The following is a 23,108-nucleotide window of genomic DNA, read 5'->3' as shown; positions in this document are numbered from 1 at the left end:
AGGCACCATCAATGCAAAAAGATCTATTCGGGGAGCATATGCTCCACTCCAGACGACGTATTGTGCAGGGAAGGACTTGCATATGTCAGCAGGACAATGCTAAACCACATACATACTGCAGCTATGACCGCAGCATTGCTTTGTAGCAGAAGAGTGCAGGTGCCTAATTGGCCTGCCTGCAGTCCAGACCTTTCATCAATTGAAAATATTTGGCACATCTTGAAACGAAAAATACAACAAAGAAGACCTAGGACTGTTGAGCAGTTAGAATCCTATATCAGACAAGAATGGGACAATATCCCTCGCCCTAAACTCCAGCAACTGGTTTTCTCAGTTCCCAGACATTTTTAATGTGTTGTTAAAGGAAGGGGGGATGCTTCACCGTGGTAAACATGGCCCTGTCCCAAATTTTTAGAATTGAGGTGGTAATAGCTCTCCGCTGACTGTGCCAAAGGCTAATTTACACAGCACCATAGCATTTTACAAAGGAAAAGGAATTGGCAGCACTCCAGGTTGAGTCAAAATCCAGATTTATTGACTGGACATCCAAATTATGACAATTGTGACAAGGTAGATGCGTTTCACACACTGTGTGCTTAATCATTTAATGATTAAGCACACAGTCAGTGTGTGAAACGCGTCTACCTTGTCACGATTGTCATAATTTGGATGTCCAGTCAATAAATCTGGATTTTGACTCAACCTGGAGTGCTGCCAATTCCTTTTCCTTTATCAAGTTTTCATGGAGGCGAGCCGGGGCATGCACCGGTGTGAGTCATCAGGCAATTACACCACCTTGAGCAGTGAGTCCTTGTCAGTTCAATAGCATTTTACATCTTTCACATCCAGAAGGGAGAGCACAGTGTTACAGCTCCCATTTCCCACAATACATGTACATCAACTTTAAAGTGTCTATGTATAAAAAGTTCGCTGAACAAATGTGACACACTTAAGCACAACTCACAAAAGTTTTTTTTATTTCTTTGTATTCTGTTATGCAATAATGATTGTTAGCACCATCTAGTGGCCATAATGTGGTACTTGATTTAAAAAAAAAAAAAAAATTGTGGTCACTAGATGGCACGCACGGTCATATGACAAACTTTTATAACCGAATTATACATTGTTTTTATGACATAGTTTTGTAACTGAATAAGATCAATTTCTTTGGAGCTTTGTGAAGCGGATTCGTTCAGAAAACCTTTTTTTACATAGACCTCTAACTGTAACACAGATGGAAGATGTCCAGTGTTGCATGTTGTGATTGTGTTGCCTTCTCCAAAATAATAAAAGTAATTTTTGATTTTATTTTTTTTTTAATGCAGACGTTTCATAAAGTCCAGTCTGAGGGATATGAGTTCAAAGACTTTGTTTTCTCAGTGTCTTTGCCAGCACAGCTCTTAGTGAGAGAGGTAAAGTATATTTTGCATTCCCATTCTGTCTTCCATTAGGTGTTGCTTTAAGCTCCCATGACCAAGTTTTAGCCTTAATGAGCCTGGCTTATGACCTCGAGGATGAGAAAGTGAAGGTGTCACTAATAGTAACCCATCACAGTATTCTAATCTGCTGAAGACAAAATATTCTGGTTGCTTAGGACAGAACAAATCTTTTTATATGCTTCATGTATAATACCCAGTAGACTTCTTGAATGAACAGTCTAACTGTAGTACTTTCTGTATTTCCTCCTTGCCATCCGATTGGCTTCAACTGTTTGTCTTATGGGTCCTTAGCAAGAGAATGTAAGGCGTCCTTGAAAAGGGTTGGGGGCAAATCACATATAGTGCTTTACTTTAGTGGTTTACACATGAAGTTTATTATATTATATATACCATCATGTTTCTTGTGGCCAGAAAGAGGATTTTAAAATACATTTTGGTGCTTGTTAAAACCCAGTATCTCTAACCGCTCCCCTGTGCCTCCTGGGCATGTTAAAAATCTCCACAGGAATTTTGGGGGGCTGCAGTGGTTGATTCGGGTAGCAGGGGGTCGGGGGGGGGGGGGTTTGCTGAAAATGTAAAATCAAATTCTTTGTGGAGCTTCCTATCAAGGAAACTTGCTGCTTCACAAGATTAAAAATGTTTTAGTCCACAAAGTAGCTTCCAGTGCAGTATCTGAATGACCGTTACAGTTTAAAGTGGTTGTAAACCTCAGGTATAAGTATGTCCCTTTTTATAGTGTGTACTTGTCTCAATCTAGAGCACTAAGTGTCATTTCTGTTTCTTGTTCATTCCTCTGCTATTAGCATGAGTCACTTCTGATAAGTTTTCCTGACACCAAGAGAAAAAAGGTGACAGGAAGGGAGATCCACGAGATGCGATTAACATCCTCATCTCTGTTGCTGTGTGAAGGGGGGCTTGTGTCCCTTCCCTTCCTCTCAGGGCTGTCCTCGGGGAGCTCTGCAGTGTGTAATTTCAGCTCCCTGCCCCTGTTTTCTGATAGCTCAGACAAGCTTTATAATTTCTGCACATTAAATAGATGTTGAGAAGAGGAGACTGCAGATAAACGGGTGCAATTTATGTAGGAGGATTTGTTTCATCCCTGTGTATCACCTGATGGCAGTTACTTCACTAGGCATATGTAAGGGATTACAACAACTTTAAGACACAACTGAACATCACTTTCAGACATGAAGTGGGTCTGTGATCTACTAATGTAGTCCAGCAAACGCAACAGCTGTGGTAAATTTAGAAAGTTCATTAAGATTTATTATAATTATTATTATATAGGATTTATATAGCGCCGACAGTTTACGCAGCGCTTTACAACTTGAGGGTAGACAGTACAAATACAATACTTTAATACAGTAGGAATCAGAGGGCCGTGCTCCTTGGTTTTATATACAGGTCCTTCTCAAAAAATTAGCATATTGTGATAAAGTTCATTATTTTCTGTAATGTACTGATAAACATTAGACTTTCATATATTTTAGATTCATTACACACAACTGAAGTAGTGCAAGCCTTTTATTGTTTTAATATTGATGATTTTGGCATACAGCTCATGAAAACCCAAAATTCCTATCTCAAAAAATTAGCATATTTCATCCGACCAATAAAAAAAAGTGTTTTTAATACAGAAAAAGTCAACCTTCAAATAATTATGTTCAGTTATGCACTCAATACTTGGTCGGGAATCCTTTTGCAGAAATGACTGCTTCAATGCGGCGTGGCATGGAGGCATTTAGCCTGTGGCACTGCTGAGGTGTTATGGAGGCCCAGGATGCTTCGATAGCGGCCTTGAGCTCATCCAGAGTGTTGGGACTTGCGTCTCTCAACTTTCTCTTCACAACATCCCACAGATTCTCTATGGGGTTCAGGTCAGGAGAGTTGGCAGGCCAATTGAGCACAGTAATACCATGGTCAGTAAACCATTTACCAGTGGTTCTGGCACTGTGAGCAGGTGCCAGGTTGTGCTGAAAAATGAAATCTTCATCTCCATAAAGCTTTTCAGCAGATGGAAGCATGAAGTGCTCCAAAATCTCCTGATAGCTAGCTGCATTGACCCTGCCCTTAATAAAACACAGTGGACCAACACCAGCAGCTGACATGGCACCCCAGACCATCACTGACTGTGGGTACTTGACACTGGACTTCAGGCATTTTGGCATTTCCCTCTCCCCAGTCTTCCTCCAGACTCTGGCACCTTGATTTCCGAATGACATGCAAAATTTGCTTTCATCCGAAAAAAGTACTTTGGACTACTGAGTAACAGTCCAGTGCTGCTTCTCTGTAGCCCAGGTCAGGCGCTTCTGCCGCTGTTTCTGGTTCAAAAGTGGCTTGACCTGGGGAATGCGGCACCTGTAGCCCATTTCCTGCACACGCCTGTACACGGTGGCTCTAGATGTTTCTACTCCAGACTCAGTCCACTGCTTCCGCAGGTCCCCCAAGGTCTGGAATCGGTGCTTCTCCACAATCTTCCTCAGGGTCCGGTCACCTCTTCTCGTTGTGCAGCGTTTTCTGCCACACTTTTTCCTTCCCACAGACTTCCCACTGAGGTGCCTTGATACAGCACTCTGGGAATAGCCTATTCGTTCAGAAATTTCTTTCTGTGTCTTACCCTCTTGCTTGAGGGTGTCAATGATGGCCTTCTGGACAGCAGTCAGGTCGGCAGTCTTACCCATGATTGCGGTTTTGAGTAATGAACCAGGCTGGGAGTTTTTAAAAGCCTCAGGATTCTTTTGCAGGTGTTTAGAGTTAATTAGTTGATTCAGATGATTAGCTTAATAGCTCGTTTAGAGAACCTTTTCATGATATGCTAATTTTTTGAGATAGGAATTTTGGTTTTTCATGAGCTGTATGCCAAAATCATCAATATTAAAACAAAAAAAAGGCTTGCACTACTTCAGTTGTGTGTAATGAATCTAAAATATATGAAAGTTTAATGTTTATCAGTACATTACAGAAAATAATGAACTTTATCACAATATGCTAATTTTTTGAGAAGGACCTGTATATGGTTCTTGTTTGTGATCCATCAGAAATATTGTTGATATTAAAACTTAGGTTGGTTAAAAAACACAGAAGATTATACTATGTTTGATTGAGCTATAGATAGATAACATTAGGAGAAGAAGATGTTTTAAATTACTCTTCAAGATATGTTTCTCAAACTACTGCCAATCTAATCATTGGACCTGATATGTAAAGAGTAGGGATGGTAGGCAGCATGCATTGGTATGTATTGTCGATATCGAATTGCTGGAAGGTTGCACCTGTTGATAATATAGTTGCAAGCTCAGACATCTAACTTGTTACCGCATCATTTTAGAATGAAGGAGAAGGGAAAGAAAAACAAAAAAGGGCGAGATGATCTCACTTGGAATTGGATCTCCTGGGGATAGGTATTTGTGAATTTCAGGAGACCTGGAGAAATTGATTGATGGATGCCATTGGGCAGGCCTGTCGCATCAAGGCAGGCAAAACAAGCAATTGCCTGGGGCCCCAAGACCCAAGACACGGACATCCCAAAAACCCAAAACACAAACGCTGCGGCCGCACGCCGCGCCTCACACACACAGTCCGGCCTCACAACACACAGGCGGCCTGTGACAGGCCGGCGGGCAGGCGCACAGCGGAGGAGCGGCATGATGTCACGCGGCGCCCGGTGTTCAATTGTTGAAAATGTTCAAATTTCAAATATTTTTTCAAGCAGTATTTGCACTGTACTCATTTTTTATTTATATAAAGTGTGGGTGAACTTAAACTGTATGGCTATGCTGTGGTTCCTGTAGGCTTTGCGTGTGTGCAGGGGGGCCTCCATGTCCATTTTCCTTGGGGCCCCCAAATTCCTTCAAACGGCCCTGCCACTGGGAACAAAGCAATACTACTCAGTTGTTTCACCAATCAAATTCTAACTTTCAAAGTTTGGTGGCTGTTCGTAACCTCAAAGTATTAGCATGTATTTTACACCAGTAATTTTTGCCTTTAGGGAGCTTGTTTAAAAATTGCTTTTTTGCTTCCCAAGCAGGGGTTTTCAGGTCACTAATTTACTGACAAAAAGCAAGCTGGGATGCTTAGTGCACTACATCAATAGCCAGTTGAAAAATGTAAATGCTGAGCAGCTCCTGTGTGAGGTTCAACTTTTTAATGTTAAAATGATTGTAAACGATCCCCTTGTAAAGCAAACTATTCCCTTTAAAATAGAAATGAAAGGCAAAACATTTTTGTATAGATATAAAAATATATTATGAATACCGTTTTTCCCTTTTTTATAAGTGATCACATTTCCTCTGTTCTCACCTGCATAAGAGCTGGGGGGAGGTAAAGCAGTAGCACACTGAGCTTCCCAGGGAATGGCTGTGCAGCGGGGGGGCATGTCAGAACAGGTTTGATCATTGGAGGAGAGCAGGTGGAGTTCCCAGCACACCTAGAGAACTGACCACGGTGTGCTCGACTACTTACTGTGGTCAGTTTTTAATAGGAAAGCAGAGGGACTGGCAGGATCACATAAAGCATTACAAAAAGAACAGGAGACTTCTTCATACAAGTACATGGTACAGCAGGCACATATCAGGAATATGAAATGTTGGGGTAACAAATTCTTTAAGTCACAAGTTTACTAGACATACCTTTAACCAGTTCCCGCTTGCCCACAGTACTTTTACTGCAGGCGGCCCAGACAGGCTTGATCGATCATGCACATGTTCATCATCCAGCCTGTACTGGGTTAGGGGTGCCCCATGCTAACCTGCGCTTTCACTGGCTATAGCAGGATTTTGGCAGCAGGTCCCAGCCAATGATTTTTGGCTGAGACCTGCTGAATCCAGTCACAGCACACAAACACACAGGGGCTCTGTACACGGATCGGTGATCTGGCTGTTTCAAAAACAGCTAGATTTGTTAGTAAAAGCAGCACATAGTACACACGGTACAGATTTTAGGCCATTAAACCCCTTGATTGCCCCTTAATGGTAACCCCTTCCCAGTGTCATTAATACAGTGTACAGTATTATATCTGATCACAGCATTAGTGTCACTAGCGACGTCCGTGTCAGTTGGTGCACCTCCCAGCAAGGGTCTGTTAGCGCCAAATTGGGCGCAACACTATCACAGTCCCAACATAAGTCGCTGATCAATTCCAATTCCAGTACATATACCATAGTTTGTAGAGGCTATAACACAAACCAAACAATATACACGTATTGGGATTTTTTATTTTTTTTTTTTAATCAAAGACATGTAGCAGAATATATTTTGGCCTAAATTAAAAAAAAAAAAAACGTTTTTACTTTTTTTTAATTGTTTTATTGGATATGTTTTTTTATATATTAAGAAAAAGAAACCCAATGATGAGCAACCAATACAACCAAAATAATGCTCTATTTGTGTGGAAAATATGATATAAATTTAATTTGCGTACAGTGTTACATGCTCAAGCAATTGCCAGTTAAAGTAGCGCAGTGCTGAATAGCAAGAAATGTCCTGGTCTTGAAGGGGGTAAAACCTTCCAGAGGTCAAGTGGTTAAATCCACAATGAGCCAAATGTGGCGGAAGTGGTACTTCTGGACCTTTTGGGTTAAGGGTAATGGAGTTTGTAAGGGAGGGCACCCACAGGTACGTGGGCTGATATAGTTGGCATTTAACAAAGGCCTTGGTGTTTTTGAGACATGATGGCAACAATGGTCCAGAAATTTGGGCATGCGCTGATGGAGGAAAGATGTATGCCATGTTTAGCGCAAATATTATATTGAGGTCTTTTTAATGCACAGCAAAACAAAAATATACTAAAGAAATAGGCTCAGGTCTTTCTAGTAGAGCACCATCCAGAAAATAAAATGGTTCTATACTGTCTACATTTACCTATTATTACTATAAAACTACATTTTGCTGTTAAAGTGAGTCTGTTAAGTTATAAATTCAGCTGAGGCTGCGCCCCCCCCCCCCACCTTCCTCACTTCCCTACCACTGACCCGGAACAAGCATGCAGCCAATAAAATATTAAAAATACTTGCCTATTCTGTATACTTGTTTCAGGTCAGAGATTCATTAGGTATTTAAAAAAAATATCAGGACCCTAAATCTTTCTAAATACATTATCAATGGCAGCTCCCATATTTCCATCCTTTTAGAGCTGTAGGCAGCCATTACTGGCCTACCCTGCTGAAAAATGTTAACTGTCTGGTTGTCTTGATTTTCCTGTGAACTCAATATGTACTGAGGATATCTGATTTTTTCTTACTACTTTCTTTTGCCTGATGAGAAAGTCAACTAGCATTCATAATTTGATTAACAGTGGCAGCCTGCATAATAGTCCCTTTAAATTCAGGTTTCCCTTTACTAACACTGGCATTACAGTCACCAGCAGAGGGAGCTCATACACAAGCAATGTGTTCAAATTTGACATTTCAGGGGCAGGCTTTCGATTGATGAGTTATCTTTTGGTGAAGTTGTCCTTTAACTGTTCATTCCACCTACTCCATTAAAGCCGCCTACCTGAATACCCTCAGCTTCACTCCCAAGATCGTAAAGTGATTGTAAAGTCTCTCTTTCTTTAAAAATAAAAACATGTCATATAGTAGTTTTGCACAGAGCAGCCCAGATCCTCTTCTCCGGTCCCTTGCTGGCACTCCTGGCCCCTCCCCCCTGTTGAGTGCCCCCACAGCAAGCAGCTTGCTATTTACAGAGCATAGCGCACAAATGCAAAAGAAATGACTGACAAATATAAAGGCAATCAATAAATAAAAATGGGGATTTAGTCCCACCATATTCCCATATCGTGTTCAAGCCCACCACACGTCAAAGTACCCCATTGTCACACTATCCCTAAAAAGAAGGATGAATCCAGCCTCTCTGAACCATTGGAGATACTTACTCCTTACTGGGAGAGATGTACAACTGCACTATAAGGGACTCCTCCTATATCTGCTTGCTAGTGGACACTGATAGAGTTCAGGTGTGGGAGGGTGGGGCGCTCAACCCTGTAAGTCTGGTCAGACCGATTACATGACAAACAAACAAAGAGCGGGGGGGGGGCACCCCCTGCACCCTGAACATGCATTTCTAAAGCTGGTGCAGCTATGAACCAAGCAACGTGCATATTTACAGAGAATAGTGCACACATGCAAAAGAAATGACTATCGAATATACAGTTGTATTCAAAATTATTCAACCCCCCCCCCCCCAATGCTGTAAAGGGTTTTAGGGAATTTAGTGTACATTTGTAATTGTATTCAGAATGAACTCCTACAATGACTTCTTAAAGAACCATATGCAACTAAAATGACATCAATTGGTTTTGTAATACAGTAGTAAATGTTTCTTTTGTGAATTCTTCATTGACCCAATTATTCAACCCCTTAAAGACTACCACTCTGAAGAACAGAGGTTCATTGAAGTGTTTTCAATCAGGTATTGAAAACACCTGTGGATGTCAGGGAGCAGCAATAAAGCCTAATAAGCACCAATTAGGCAGCTTTAAAATGACTGTGATACTCAGCTCCTTCTAGACATTTACTGGTGTGGTTACAAACATGGTGAAGTCAAGAGAATGGTCCAGGAAGACAAGAGAAGAGGGGATTACTCTTCACAGGAAGGGCAATGGCTATAAGAAGATTGCAAAGATGTTAAACATACCAAGAGACACCATAGGAAGCATCATTCGCAAAAAGGCAAAGGGCACTGTTGAAACGCTACCTGGTTGTGGCAGAAAGAAGATGCTGACTTTGACTGCTGTGCGCTACCTGAAGTGTAGAGTGGAGAAAAGTCCCCGTGTGACTGCTGAGGAACTGAGAAAAGATTTGTCAGATGTGGGTACTGAAGTTTCTGCTCAGACTATACGGCGCACACTGCGTAATGAAGGCCTCCATGCTAGAACTCCCAGGCGCACCCCCTTGCTGTCTCCAAAGAATAAGAAGAGTCGACTGCAGTATGGGATAGTGTTCTGTGGACTGATGAAACAAAATTAGAACTGTTTGGGCCCATGGATCAACGCTATGTTTGGAGGAGGAAGAACAAGGCCTATGAAGAAAAGAACACCTTGCCTACTGTGAAGCATGGCGGGGGGTCAATCATGCTTTGGGGATGTTTTGCTTCTGCAGGTACAGGGAAGCTTCATCGTGTGCAAGGTACCATGAATTCTCTTCAGTACCAGGAGGTATTGGATGACAATGTGATGCAGTCCATCACAAACCTGAGGCTTGGGAGACGTTGGACCTTTCAACAGGACAATGATCCCAAGCATACCTCCAAGTCCACTAGAGCATGGTTGCAGATTAAAGGCTGGAACATTTTGAAGTGGCCATCACAGTCACCAGACTTAAATCCGATTGAGAACCTCTGGTGGGACTTAAAGAAAGCAGTTGCAGTGCACAAGCCTAAGAATGTGACTGAACTGGAGGATTTTGCCCATGACGAATGGGCGAAGATACCCGTAGATCGCTGCAAGACACTTGTGTCAAGCTATGCTTCACGTTTAAAAGCTGTTATAACTGTAAAAGGATGTTGTACTAAGATTGAATGTCACTTGGGGGTTGAATAAAACTGATAATGATGTGAGCACAGAAAAGACATTTGTGGTTATTTCATTATAAATGTCATGTTATATTTGTCTGACCTACACGTGCCTCTTTGATTTAATTGTAAGCAGGATGACTGAATGATCAAAATCAATGTCAAACTGGCCAAAACAATCAATTTCAATGGGGGCTGAATCATTTTGAATAGAACTGTAAAGGCAATCAATAAATATAAATGGGTATTTAGTCCCACCATATGGCCATATCGTGCTCAAGCCCACCACTACGTCAAAGTACCCCATTGTCAGTGGGTCCTACACTATCCATAAAAAGAAGGATGAATCCAACCTCTCACCATTGGAGATAACTTACTCCTTTCTGGGAGAGATGTGCAACTGCACTAGAAGTAATTTCTTTTGCATGTGTGCGCTATTCTCTGTAAATATGCACGTTGCTTGGTTCATAGCTGCACCAGCTTTAGAAATGCATGTTCAGGGTGTGCCCCCCCAGCTCTTTGTTTGTCAAGCAGCTTGCTATGGGGGCATCTGAGCTGATCCACAGCTCTGTGTGTCCTTTCAGACATGAAGCTGCAGTTCGGCCCTGTCCCCTCTCTCCTGATTGGCTAACTGACCTTGATTGACAGCAGCGGGAGCCAATGGCGCAGCTTCTGTGTCTCAGCCAAACAGGAGGGAGAGTCCGGAACGGCTGAGGCACTCGTGCAACATCACTGGGCTCAGATAAGTATTAGGGGTGCTGCTGCACACAAAAGGCCTTCAATCTTAAGGCATAGAATTAATTAAAAAATTAGAACCTTCTGACTATACAACCACTTTAACTGTGTGACTCTGTCTGACCCTTCAGAGCATTTGCAGAAAAATGTCCCAGCCTCCTTTTTGTTCCTGCTGAAGACACCCAGCCACTCAACCACCCACTCCCCTACCCACTCCCATGGCTACGGCTGTACTTCGCTGGATTGATGGGGCCACCAAGAATACTTTTTTTCCTGCAAAAGTTGGATGGTACCTTTTTTACATTCTTTTGTGCAATTCTTATTCTGAAAACGTTGGGACGCTGTGTACATAAAAACAGAATGCAATGATTTGCAAATCCCATAAACCCATATGTTTTTCACAATAGAAAATGGAAAACATAATAAATGTTTAAACTGATTAAATGTACCATTTTAAGAAAAAAATAGAAGGCAACTTTGAAATTGATGGCAGCAGCACGTCCCAAAAAAGTTGGGACAGGGCAACAAAAAGCTGGCAAAGTAAGTGGTACTAACAAGGAAGAGCTGGAAGAACATTTTGCAAATAATTTGATTAATTGGCAACAGGTCAGTAACATGATTGGGTATAAAAAGAGTATCTTAGAAAGTCCAGAGTGTCTCAGAAGTAAAGATGGGCGGATGTTCCCAATTCTAAAAATCTGGGTCTAAAAATTACCGAATTTCAGAATAATGTTGCAATGACTTTAATATTTTAAATATATCACCATCTACAGGACATATGAAAAGATTCTGAGAATCTGGAGTAAGCTCTGTGTGCAAGGGACAAGTCCAAAATGCAGTTTTGGATGCCCGTAATCCTCGGGCCCTTAGATGGCACTGCGTTAAAAACAGACATGTTTCTGTGATGGACATCACTAGATGGGCTCAGAATACTTCCAAAAATCACTGCCTGTGAACACTGTTTGCTGTGCCATTTAAAAATGCAAGGACAGCTCTATCATGCAAAGAAGAATCCATATCTGACCGTGATCCAAATACTCTGTTGTCTTCTCTGGACCAAAGCTCATTTAAAATGGTCTGTTGCAAAGTGGAAAACTGTTCTGTGGTTCAGACAAATTGAAATTTGACATTCTTTTTGGCGACTATGGGCAGCTCATCCTCTGGACTAAAGAGGAGCGGGATCTTCTGGCTTATCAGTAATTAGTTCAAAAGCCTGCATCTCTGATGGTATAATGGGAGTGCATTAGTCTGTATGAAGTGGGGCAGCTTGCACATCTGGAAAGGACCATCAATGTTGAAAGATATATCCAGGTTTTAGAGCAGCATATACTCCCATCCAGAGGAAGTCCTTTTCAGGGAAGTCCTTGCAAATTTCAGCAGGACAATGCTAAACCTCATACAGTGTCTGACAACAGCATGGCTTTGTAGTAGAAGACCTTTCACCAACTGAAAATATTTTGCACATCTTGAAACGAAAAATACGACAAAGAAGACCTAGGACTGTTGAGCAGTTAGAATTCAAAACCAGGCAAAAATGGCATGACATTCCTCTCCCAAAACTCCAGAAACTGGTCTTCTCAGTTCCCAGAAGTTTACAGTGTTTGTTGAAAGAAGAAGGTATGCTACATTGTGGTAAACATGGCCCTGTCCCAACTTTTTTGAGACAAGTTTCTGCCATCAATTTCAAAATGACCCTGTTTTTTTAACCTTACATTTTTTCAGTTTAAACATGTTTCCTATTGTGAAAAAATATAGATTTATGAGATTTTCAAATGGTTGCATTCTGTTTTAATGTAGATTTTACACAGCGCACCAACTTTTATAGTAGCTGTGCTGGACCTGGTAACCATAATTACAGATTTCACCTCTGGTGCTGCAAGCTAAAGAAGTCCAGTAGTGTGGTGTTAATGCACTTACATGAAAATCACCGTTAAGACAACTGATATACCAATACATTTTGCAAGAAAAGATTAAAGTGTTACTAAACCCAGGAGCTTGCATTCACTATATCTGGTCTCCCACAGTACACAGAACATGGAAATTCAGTTACTTTAGTAAATACAAACTGCTAAATACCTTTTCTCTTCAGCAGTTAGAGCAGTCTTGTTACTTCTATCAGTGACTGGTTAAAGTTTGTAGGAGGACTTTTCATTCTCCCCTAATTGTCAAATGAGGCTTCAGGACCCCTGACCCTCTGTCTGGACAGTGCTGATTGGCCCTGTGCTGATCACATGCACTCTCCCAAGAAAAAAAAAAACTCTCTAGCAATACACACCAAACTGAGCATGTGCAGCTTGCCCCCAAGACTTTGTTTTGCCTGGGGATGGTTTGGGGACTGTGGAAGAAGGGGAGAATCCAGAAAAGACAGGATCAAACAGCCATTTACACAAAACGAAGGATTAACCCTTAGGTTCCACAGTGAGTATAACAAGCTTGCTTTACTGCATATACAGGCTAATTTTTCTATTGTGGGTTTAGTAAAACTTGAATGCTTCGGTTTGTTTAAAAAAAAAAAAAAAAAACACTTCATACTTGCCTGCTCTGTGCAATGGTCTGGCAGCAGTTTTTGTAAACATTAGCAACAAAAGGGGTAACTTTGAGTTATGTGATGGTGATCTTTTAGAAAATTTTGTTATCAGTCCACCACATAGATTGAGTTATTGGGGTTGTTTTACTAAAATTGAAGAGTGTGAAATCTGGTGCAGCTGTGCATGGTAGCCAATCGGCTCCTAACTTCAGCTTGTTCAATTAAGCCTGACAAAAAATACCTGGAAGCTGGTTGGGTACTATACAGAGCTGCGCCAGATTTTGCCAGGTTTGGTAATTCAACCCCTTTGTTACTTCAGTGGTTGAGCACCACAACTGCTAAGAACCCAAGTGGATATACACCCCAGTCATGAAATTGGAAGTAAGCACATATATCTGTAGTATTTACTTCTCTTTCTAAAGCTCTAAGTGCTGTTTCCCTCTGGTGCTTTGTTCCTGCGTTATCAGCATGGGACACATGAGATAACATGAGCTAAAATGTGTGTTGGGGAGGGAGATAAGCACATGGCTTGGTTATGCAGAATACCGCTCTGCTCCGTCATGTTCCGTCATTCCTCTGCCTATGTGGAGGGGGGTGAGTCCCTTTCCTCTAATCAGCTCTTACAAAGTGTAACAGCAGTTCTGCTCCCCCTTCCTCTGTGCTCCTCACAAATGCAGAAGGATTTGATCACAAATTAGCTCTTTGAAAGCTTGGAGACCAGAGAAGACTGCAGTTAACCATTTCAACCGGGTTCACGTCATATGACGTTGGGATCTTGAAGTGGCAATATCTGAATGATGCCTACAGCGTATTCTTTTCAGCCCACAATTCCCTGTACAGTAAAACAATCATAGTGGCTGTTCAGCTGATTGATTGTTACAGGCGGCGGGAGGGGATGCCCCTGCCCCCCCCCCCCCTCCTGCCGCCCTCCGGTGCTTTTTTTGTCTTGCCAGTGCGATCGGCGAGCCAGAGAATGGACCCGCTGATGGTGGAAGTTTTACTATAGATGGTCCCCGGTCATCTCTATGACTCTGAGGCCGGAAGCGACGTCATGATTTCACTTCCGGTGCCAGCAGATGTAAACACTGCCGTTTTTTTATTTTTGGTAGAAAGCCTGAGATCGATTTTCTTTTTTTTTTGTTCCTCAGGCTTTCCAGCCTAGAGGAGCAGGGAGTAGGGTTCTGTAGACCCCACATCTCTCCATATAGAGGACCTGTCCTGCCCTATTCCTATTACAAGGGATGTTTACATTCGTTGTAATAGGAATAAAAGTGATCAAAAAGTAAAAAATTAAGGTAAAGTGTAAAAAAAAAAAAAAAAAATTATAAAAAAAATAAACCTAAATGCCCCCATTCCTGCGTGCTCATACACAGAAGCGAGCGCATACGTAGGTCGTGCCAGCATATATAAACGGCATTTAAACCACATGTGAAGTATCAGTGCAAACGTTGGAATGAGAGCAATATTTCTAGCACTAGACCTCCTCTGTAACTCTAAACTGGTACCCTGTAAAAAGTACTGAAGTTTGGCGCCAATCCACAATTTTAAAGCGTGACATGTTAGGCATTTATTTACTCAGCGTAGCATCATCTTTTACATTATACAAAAAAATTGGGCTAACTTTAGTGTTTTTTTTTTTTTAATTCATGAAAGTGTTTATTTTCCAAAAAAATTGCATTTATTTGAAAAATTGCTGCGCAAATACCGTGTGAAATAAAAAGTTGCAAAACTGCCATTTTATTCCCTAGGGTCTCTGCTACAAAAATATATGTAATGTTTGGGGTCCATGATTTTTACATGTAGGAGAGAGGTGTCAGTTGGCTTGGGAGGCAAGTGGATTAATAATCAAAACGTATTAGAAGGATTTGTTTAATCTCTGTGTATCATCAGAGGCTATTCACTTCACTGGGTATATATGAGGGTTTACAACCACTTTAACTACTTTCCACCCGTAGGATGTTCATGGATGTCCTCGGCTTGTAGTAGTTATATGGTATTGATTTTTTCAGCCAGAGATTCCCTTTGTAGCAGAAGCGAATCGAGTGAAAACCCTGATCGCTTCTGCGGGTGGCGGAACGGGGTCCGATCGTGGAGCCCAGGATTGATGCTTCCGATGGCATCGGCTGCACGGAACAGAGAGAAAGGAACTAACATTGTTCCTCTCTCTCTGTGACCCTGGAAACAGGAAGCGACAATTCCTGGTTCGCCTCTTCGTTTACCTAGCTGCTAGCAGCCAGGAAGGCATCTGATCAGACCGATCTATGTCTGATCGGCTGCATTGGAGGCCAGAGGAGAGATTTAAAGACTAAAAGACCTCAGATTTCTCCATAAAGAGGACCTGTCACTGCCCATGCTGTCACAAGGGATGTTGTTCATCCCTTGTGATCGCAATAAAGTTTATACAAAAAATATATAAAAAACAAAAAAAACATTTTGTATAAAATAAATGATTAAAAATAAATAAAGCACCCCCATTCCCACATGCTTATGCACAAATGCAAACGCATATGTTACTACCGCAGGCATATGTGAACAGTGATTGCACCACATGTGAAGTATCGCTGTGAACATTAGAGAAAAAGCAATAATTCACTGTTGAATCTTAGGGGTTAATCCTCTCTCTGAATTGTGTTAAAAAAGCAGTTTGATCCTGTCTTCCCCCCTTTTCCACAGTCCCCAATCCATCTGCTGATAGTACAGAGCCTTGGGGCACTCTGCACATGCTCAGTTTGGTGTGTGTGTTTTTTTCTTGGGAGAGTACATGTGATCAGCACAGAGCCAATCGGCATTGTCCAGACAGAGGGTCAGGGGTCCTGCAGCCTCATATGACAGACAGATGAAAATAACTCCTCCTTTCATCTTTAACCAGACACTGATAGAAGTCACAAGACTGCTATATACAACTAATGAGAAAAGGTATTTAGCAGTTTATATTTACTAAAATGATTGCATTTCCATGTTCTGTGTACACCAGATATAGTAAATGCAGAGTCGTGGGTTTAGTAACACTTTAACCTCTATTATCTGATCTAGAAAAATGAACATTTGAAGTTTATTGTAGGCAACGTATACAGTGCTTTGTGTTTTTATGCTTTCAGTAGCTTAGGCTTCGGTACGAAAAGGTAGAATAAATATTCCTTTCATAGTATTTGCCAGTGAGTGAACCTTTTAAGATTTGGGCATAATCCCCTTTTGACATGTAATTTACAATGTATTCTCACACACAGCATGCTGTGGCCAGTTTTATCAGAAGCCAAGTGGCCTACCAGTAAGCTGTGGAAATAATTTGATCCAGTAAAACCCATACAAACATCATGCAGGTCCAGTTAGGGATGGATTACTGGATCCCAGTGTGGCATTGCGTCCATGCTGTCCACTATACAACTGGGCTGTGTCTTATATTGTACAAGTAAAAATGGTGATTGTTTATGCAACAGGATTAAATACCAAATTCCTAAAATGGGAATTCTTAGTGTCATAAATAATGTGCAGGGTTCAGCAGTCTGGGGAATGTGATCTTCAGTGCAGCAGTACAGTGCCAGTTATTGGGTAAGTGCGTTGGTCCATGTCCATAGAGAAATGTGCCACTACAGTAGAAAAGTGTACTTTATAGTGCAGCGGTACAGTGGCAGTGAGTGAAGTGTGCTGGTACAGTGACAGACAATGAAGAAATGTGCTACTACTGTAGCAGTTAACGGAGAAGTGTGATTAGTGAAGAAGTGTGCTGGTACAGTGGCAGTATATGGAAGAAATATGCTGGTACAATGGCAATTAGTTATGAAGTGCAGTCAGTGGAAAAAAATGCTTGTGCAGTAGTGATTAGTAGGGAAGTATTCTGTGTGTACTGTTTCATTGACAAGTGTGATATTTCATTCGTGGTCAGATGAGAAGTGTGATGGTACAGTGGAAAAACATGTCAGTACAGTGGCGGTCACAAGAAAACATCAGTGCAGTAGCAGCTAGATGAGATGATGTATGTTGATGCAGTGGCAGAGAAGCTTGTGGGTACAGCTGTGTCAGTAGTTACATTCTTGCTGGTCTCGCAGAGCTTTCTCTGCCAAGGTTGGTTTCAGCTGTGACCCTATACAGCCAGTTGGTAGGAGATAAGTCTACATGCTGCTGCCTGTCTGCATAGGTAGTTTGCTTTTGCCCCCACTCCCTGGGTTGTAAATGAAATGTATCTGTAAGATTGTAGCGGGACTAAATATTGGTATATGGTAAAAATAGTTAGTGTTACTAAACCCACAACAGTAAAATCAGTCTGTATATGCAGTAAAGCATGCTTGTTATACTCACTGTGGAACCCAAGGGGTTAATCCTATGGATTGTGTAAAAAGGCTGTTTGATCCTGTATGCACAGATCTTCCCCTTCTTTCACTCTCCCCAATATATTTCCTGATAATACAAAGCCAGGGGATGGGCTGCACATGCTCAGTCTGATGTGTATTGCTAGAGAGTTTTTTTTTTTTTTTCTTTCTTGGGAGGGTGCATGTGATCAGCACAAGGCCAATCAGAACTGTCCAGATGGAGGGTCCTGCATCCTGATAATACAGCCAATGCAGAATGAAAACTCCTCCTACAAGCTTTAACCAGACACTCAAAGAAGTCACAAGACTGCTACATACTAATAAAAGGAAACGCCACATTCGTGGGTAAAAAAATAGCAAATAAAGAAAAATATAGTGTATACAATTGCGACACAAATCATATTTTAATTGAATGTTGATGAAAATGACCTTTCCATTTCAATATGCAGCTGTTGTAGTTTTCTGAAAATGCAATGCAATTTGGCTACCTGGAGCTGTTCTGTACACAGAATGTATACTGACCACACCCCAGAAACATAAATACCTGCTTATGTGATTGGCTCACCACATTTCCCAGAAGTCTGCCTAAGTTTCAAGTCAGATTTCTGGCATCCCCTGCAACAAAAATGTCATTTTTGGTGAGATACTCCCAATAGAAACACGTCTAAAGGGATGCAGACCCAGCAGCTTTCCTCATTAGTGCCCTGCAGCTTCCACAGCTGATAGATAATTATGAAACCACTGCCATCTGACCCACTTAGCACAGAGGAACAAACAATGATTTATTCAGAATAACTAAAGGTAGCAACAATTTTGTTACAATCCTTGTAATGTACATAAATCACCCAGAGGGGAATGTTTTTTTTCTCAACACAAGTGAGTTATGTTTTAAAGCAGTATTAAGCCAAAAAACAAAAATGTTGTATATTGTAGCTTTTACCTTTGGACAGTTGAATAGTCAGTCTGGAGAGAAGGTAGCATTAGATGCACTAGCAGATTTGCATGGACTTGACTAAAAAAATTAAAGCTGAACTCCTGCTTATAGCAATTGCAACAACAATTTTCCTTTCTTTTGGGCCAAAGGATTAGGTAAATGAATAAAAGCTGACCGTTGTTACCACCCCTATCATTGTTAAATGCTTTGTCTTGACCCTCTAACTGCCACTTTTATTGGATAGCGTGGTCTGTTAAAGGAAGTTGAAGAATACCAGACTTGCTGGCCAGATAAACAGTTGAAAACAAAGGAAAAAGCCTAAGAATAAAAAAAAAAAAGAAAACGAATGCAGCCACCACATAGAAGAACTGGAAAGCTACACATTTTTGTTTTTGGAATAATTACCACTGAAGACTTCATTATAATGTTGTCCCTTTTATCTCCGAAGACTTTTTATTGATTTCTATTCAGAAAGATCACATATCAAAGCAGACAAAAATGTAGCAGGGTATTTGTCTACATACATGGTGTGAATATACGTGAAATAAAGCACAAATACTCACAAATTTGCAAAGATGTATATCCAAAATTATTACCAAACCACGAGGAGTAGCACATGGCAATTTGTACATCCTCGATCTCGTAAGTTGTCATTTTTTAATAAATTGGAATAGAAGTGAGAGGGATAAAAGACATTGTGGTTGGACTTGTAGCAGTAGCAAGAGAAAAAAAAGTGTCGAAACGTCCCAGATACTAAATCATGTTAGGGTTTTTATCAGAGAAAATAATACAAAATGGAAACTCTGATCAACCGCATATTAAAGTGCCAACCGCTAAATAACTGATATTGTCACAGCTGTGTCAACCACTCACCAGAAAACTGAAAAATCGGTCAGTGGATCGGTGCAGTCCACGTGACAAAAACAAGCATAAATAAGGAAGAATATTTATTCACCAAGAAAGTCACATTTGTGTAACACTTTGGTTGAAATTAAAACAGCTTTATTGAAAAGTACCACATTAGAAACAAAAGCAAGTAAATTGGCCCTCACCTAGACATATGCCGGTTTTCGGTAATTCGATATATCGCGGTATTGCATAGCCACGGTATTGTTATTGTGGCATTTTTAAAATACCGAGTTTCTCTGTCAAGTCTGCCTGACTTGTGAATTGATACATTTCAGTGAGCTAGATGACTCATTCACTCACACAGCTAATGCCTATCAGCAAAGTCTCCCGGTAACTATAAACAAAAATGATTACATTGTATTTTTTCCTTCCCTCTGCCAGGGAGAAAGGAAGTTTAACCTCTTAAAGACTGGACCTTTCTCTGACACTTGCTGCTTGCAAGTTAAAATCAGTTTTTTTTTTGCTAGAAAAGTACTTAGAACCCCCAAACATTTTATATATTTTTTTAGCAGAGACCCTACAGAAAAAAAATGGCGATTGTTGTAATATTTGATGTCACACTGTATTTGCGCAGCAGTCTTTTAAACGCAATTAATAGACTTTAATGAATAAAAAAAAAAAAACGGAACAGTAAAGTTATCCCAATTTTTTTTTTTTTTGTTACACAGAGAATCATGATCTTTATTCCAAGCTAAAAAATCGTGATTCTCATTTTGGCCAGAATCGTGCAGCTCTAATATATATATATATATATATATATATATATATATATATATATATATATATATATATATATATATATATACACACACACGCATAGCAGCCCACATTACATTATTATATAGCCATCAAGCAGTGTCTGGCCTACCTGGTGATGACCGATCCGATGGCCTGGTCTTTAAAGGGGCAAATCCTTGCGATCCAGAAGTGGTTAAACCTGCAGGAGGACCGGTGTTTTTATCTATTAATGACTTTACTATTGCTTTAGGCCTGGTTCACATGTATGCGGGTTGGCGGTTCACATGTATGCGGGTTGGGGGCCCACATTTGCACAGGCATAGCAGCCCATTGATGTGAATGGGCTTGAGCTGCTATGCCTGCATTTTCAGCTGAAAAAAGGTGCATGCAGAATTTAAAAAAATGCAGTGGCCATGAAATCCATCCTTCTTTTGCACCATGTGACTTACCTGCCGTTGCTGCACACGCAAACTGTTTTTAAAAGCCGTGCCCACGTATACAAAAAAATGCAGAAAGCTTGCCAGAGCAGGAACTGCAGGTTAGTCGCATGGTGCAAAAGCAGGATGGATTTCAAGGCCACTGAATTTTAAAAAAAATGCTGCATGCACCTTTTTTCTGCGGAAAATGAGGGCATAGCAGCCCGTTCAAATCAATGGGCTGCTATGCCTGTGCAAATGTGGGCCGCCAACCCGCATACATGTGAACCGCCAACCCGCATACATGCGAACCACCAACCCGCATACATGCGAACCAGGCCTAAAGCAATAGTAAAGTAATTTATAAACAACACCTCCTTCAGGTTTAACCACATCTTGACCACAAGGATTTGCCCTCTTAATGACCAGGCCATCGGATCGGAGCCGAGCGCCAGGACCAGTTATCACCAGTTAGGCCAGACACTGCTTGATGACCTATTTTAGGCCTGGTTCACAGAGTCTGTACTGACTGACTATATAATAATGTGCATAAGTGAACCAAAGCCCCTAAATTCAGCAATGAAATTGAAGTGAGGTGGAAATTTAATCATTTCAATTTAATAATAGAATACCGTGATAATACCGTATACCGTGGCAAAACCTTAATCAATTAATCGCAGCATGAAAATCTGATACCGTCACAAGCCTACCCTCACCACACCTAAGTTAAAATAAAGACAACGTTGTTTAGGGGGGTTAGAAGCTGCGCATGCAATCATTCATACACACAGTCACTCTCAATGAGTTGAGGACTCAAGCAGAGGTATTCCTGCAGTCAGAATGGGATTATTCCTCATATGAAATAACATGCAAAGCTCAAGTTCATTACTGAGATAATGTATTGTGCTGGACCGGAGCTCTCAATAAAGAGTGTGTGTCAGATGGACTAGCAGGCAGTGTTAATTTTGGCAGCAAATTTCAATTGTTTTAGTCTAAAGCCTCGTACACACGTACCGATCGTCGGCAGAACGATCGGCCGTCTTTTGTCCAGGGCTGTCGTGTCTGTTGAAAACTGCAAAAGACTGTACACGAATTTTGTCGACCAACAACAGCCGACTGCAGAAGTGATGTCATGTGATGGTTAACTTTCCATGTCTTTTTTTCTTTTCTGAGCATGTCCAGTCTTGCAAATCTGCTGTCTGTCGGCCGAAATCTGTACTGACTGGCGAACAATCGGCCGCTCTGGTGTTGGCCAACAAAAATTTTAATGCCTGCACGACAGATTCTGTTCGGCCGAAAATGCGTTGTCGGAAGCATCATACTAACAAGCCTACAATCGGTCGTCGGCCGAATATTTACGGCCGAAAATCGGTACGTGTGTACGGGGCTTAAGTCTTTTTTTTTAGTCCCATTTTAGTCTTCTGCAAGTGTTTTTATTTTTAGTCGTATTTAGTCGACTAAAACTCCAGTACATTTTAGTCGACTAAAACTCCAGTACATTTTAGTCGACTAAAACTCCAGTACATTTTAGTCGACTAAAACTCCAGTACATTTTAGTCGACTAAAACTCCAGTACATTTTAGTCATCTACATGGCCATGGTCAGGTCAGAGAGGAGGCCTGTAATGCTGCTGCCTGCAGTCAGTGCAGTGAGTGCACACAGTGCTGCTCAGAGTGCTGGATGGGGGGTTGCAGGTTTAAGGGTGGTCTCTGGTCTGACTCTGAACTGAAGTTGTTGAACAGGATGGGCCGGGCGGGCCTCAGCGGCCTATATGCACGCACACAGTCCTGGATGGATGGCAGAATCGGATGCCATTGGTGACTGGTGAGTGGTCTGAGGGTACTCAGGGAGGCAGTAATAGCTGGCCTGGCTGTTAACTCACAGTGGATGCTCTGCTCTGGATGTGGTGGTGGTCGGGTGCCAGTGCCGTGTGATGAGTCGGGCCTGGCGCGTCTGGCTGTAGTGCTGCAGTGATCTGGTGAGGTCAGGTAACTGGTCTCGAGTCGACTCTTGTAGTAGTCCACTCCTCACGTCGGACGTCACGGGGCACGCCACGCCAGACCCCACACAGGCGGAGCTCCGTGAAAACCGGAAATTGGGTAAACGTCCCTGCCTCACATTCTCGTTTAGTTTTCGTTCGTTAACGAAAATGGATTTGATTTGAGTCATAGTTGTCGTCATTTGACGAATATGTGCTATACTTTGCATCTTGCTTTCGTCAGTTGAAAAATGCCGGTGACGAAAACGTTTTCGTTGACGAAATTAACACTGCTGCAAACTCCATTGGCTGTAATGTCATTGCACATATTACCTGAATATATTACCAACATTAAATATTAGGGAAAAATATAAGAAAAGCCTTTTTCTTATTTTGTTTCGTTTTCAGCAGCTTAGTAGATGCTCCTTACTTATGCGTATGCGGTGGTGCAATACAGGTTTTAACTTTAATGTGCTATTATTACATGCTCTGGATGGAATTGTGTTGCCGATATAGAAATGGCCAGCAGAGGAGTGTTAATTTTGATGATGTCAATTTTTTATTTAGTTTTAGTTAGTCTTATGACTAAAATGCCATTTTAGTTTTAGTCGTATTTT

At 41.3% G+C, this 23,108-nt stretch overlaps 1 protein-coding gene across 1 annotated transcript in view; it reads left to right on the top strand.

Moving 5' to 3' along the window:
• The window catches only part of PUS10 (pseudouridine synthase 10), a 176,750-nt gene that overhangs the window by 16,290 nt on the left and 137,352 nt on the right, over positions 1 to 23,108 (top strand). The window contains exon 4 of the mRNA XM_082251355.1: positions 1,326 to 1,412. Within this exon, the coding sequence (XP_082107481.1) occupies positions 1,326 to 1,412 (87 nt within the window). The remainder of the gene's footprint in view (positions 1 to 1,325; positions 1,413 to 23,108) is intronic.

Source organism: Pelophylax lessonae, assembly GCF_965119305.1.
Source record: "Pelophylax lessonae genome assembly, chromosome: 3".
Lineage (NCBI taxonomy): Eukaryota > Metazoa > Chordata > Amphibia > Anura > Ranidae > Pelophylax > Pelophylax lessonae.
The sequence above is the reverse complement of the archived record's forward strand: the minus strand, read 5'-3'. Positions and strand labels throughout refer to the sequence as shown.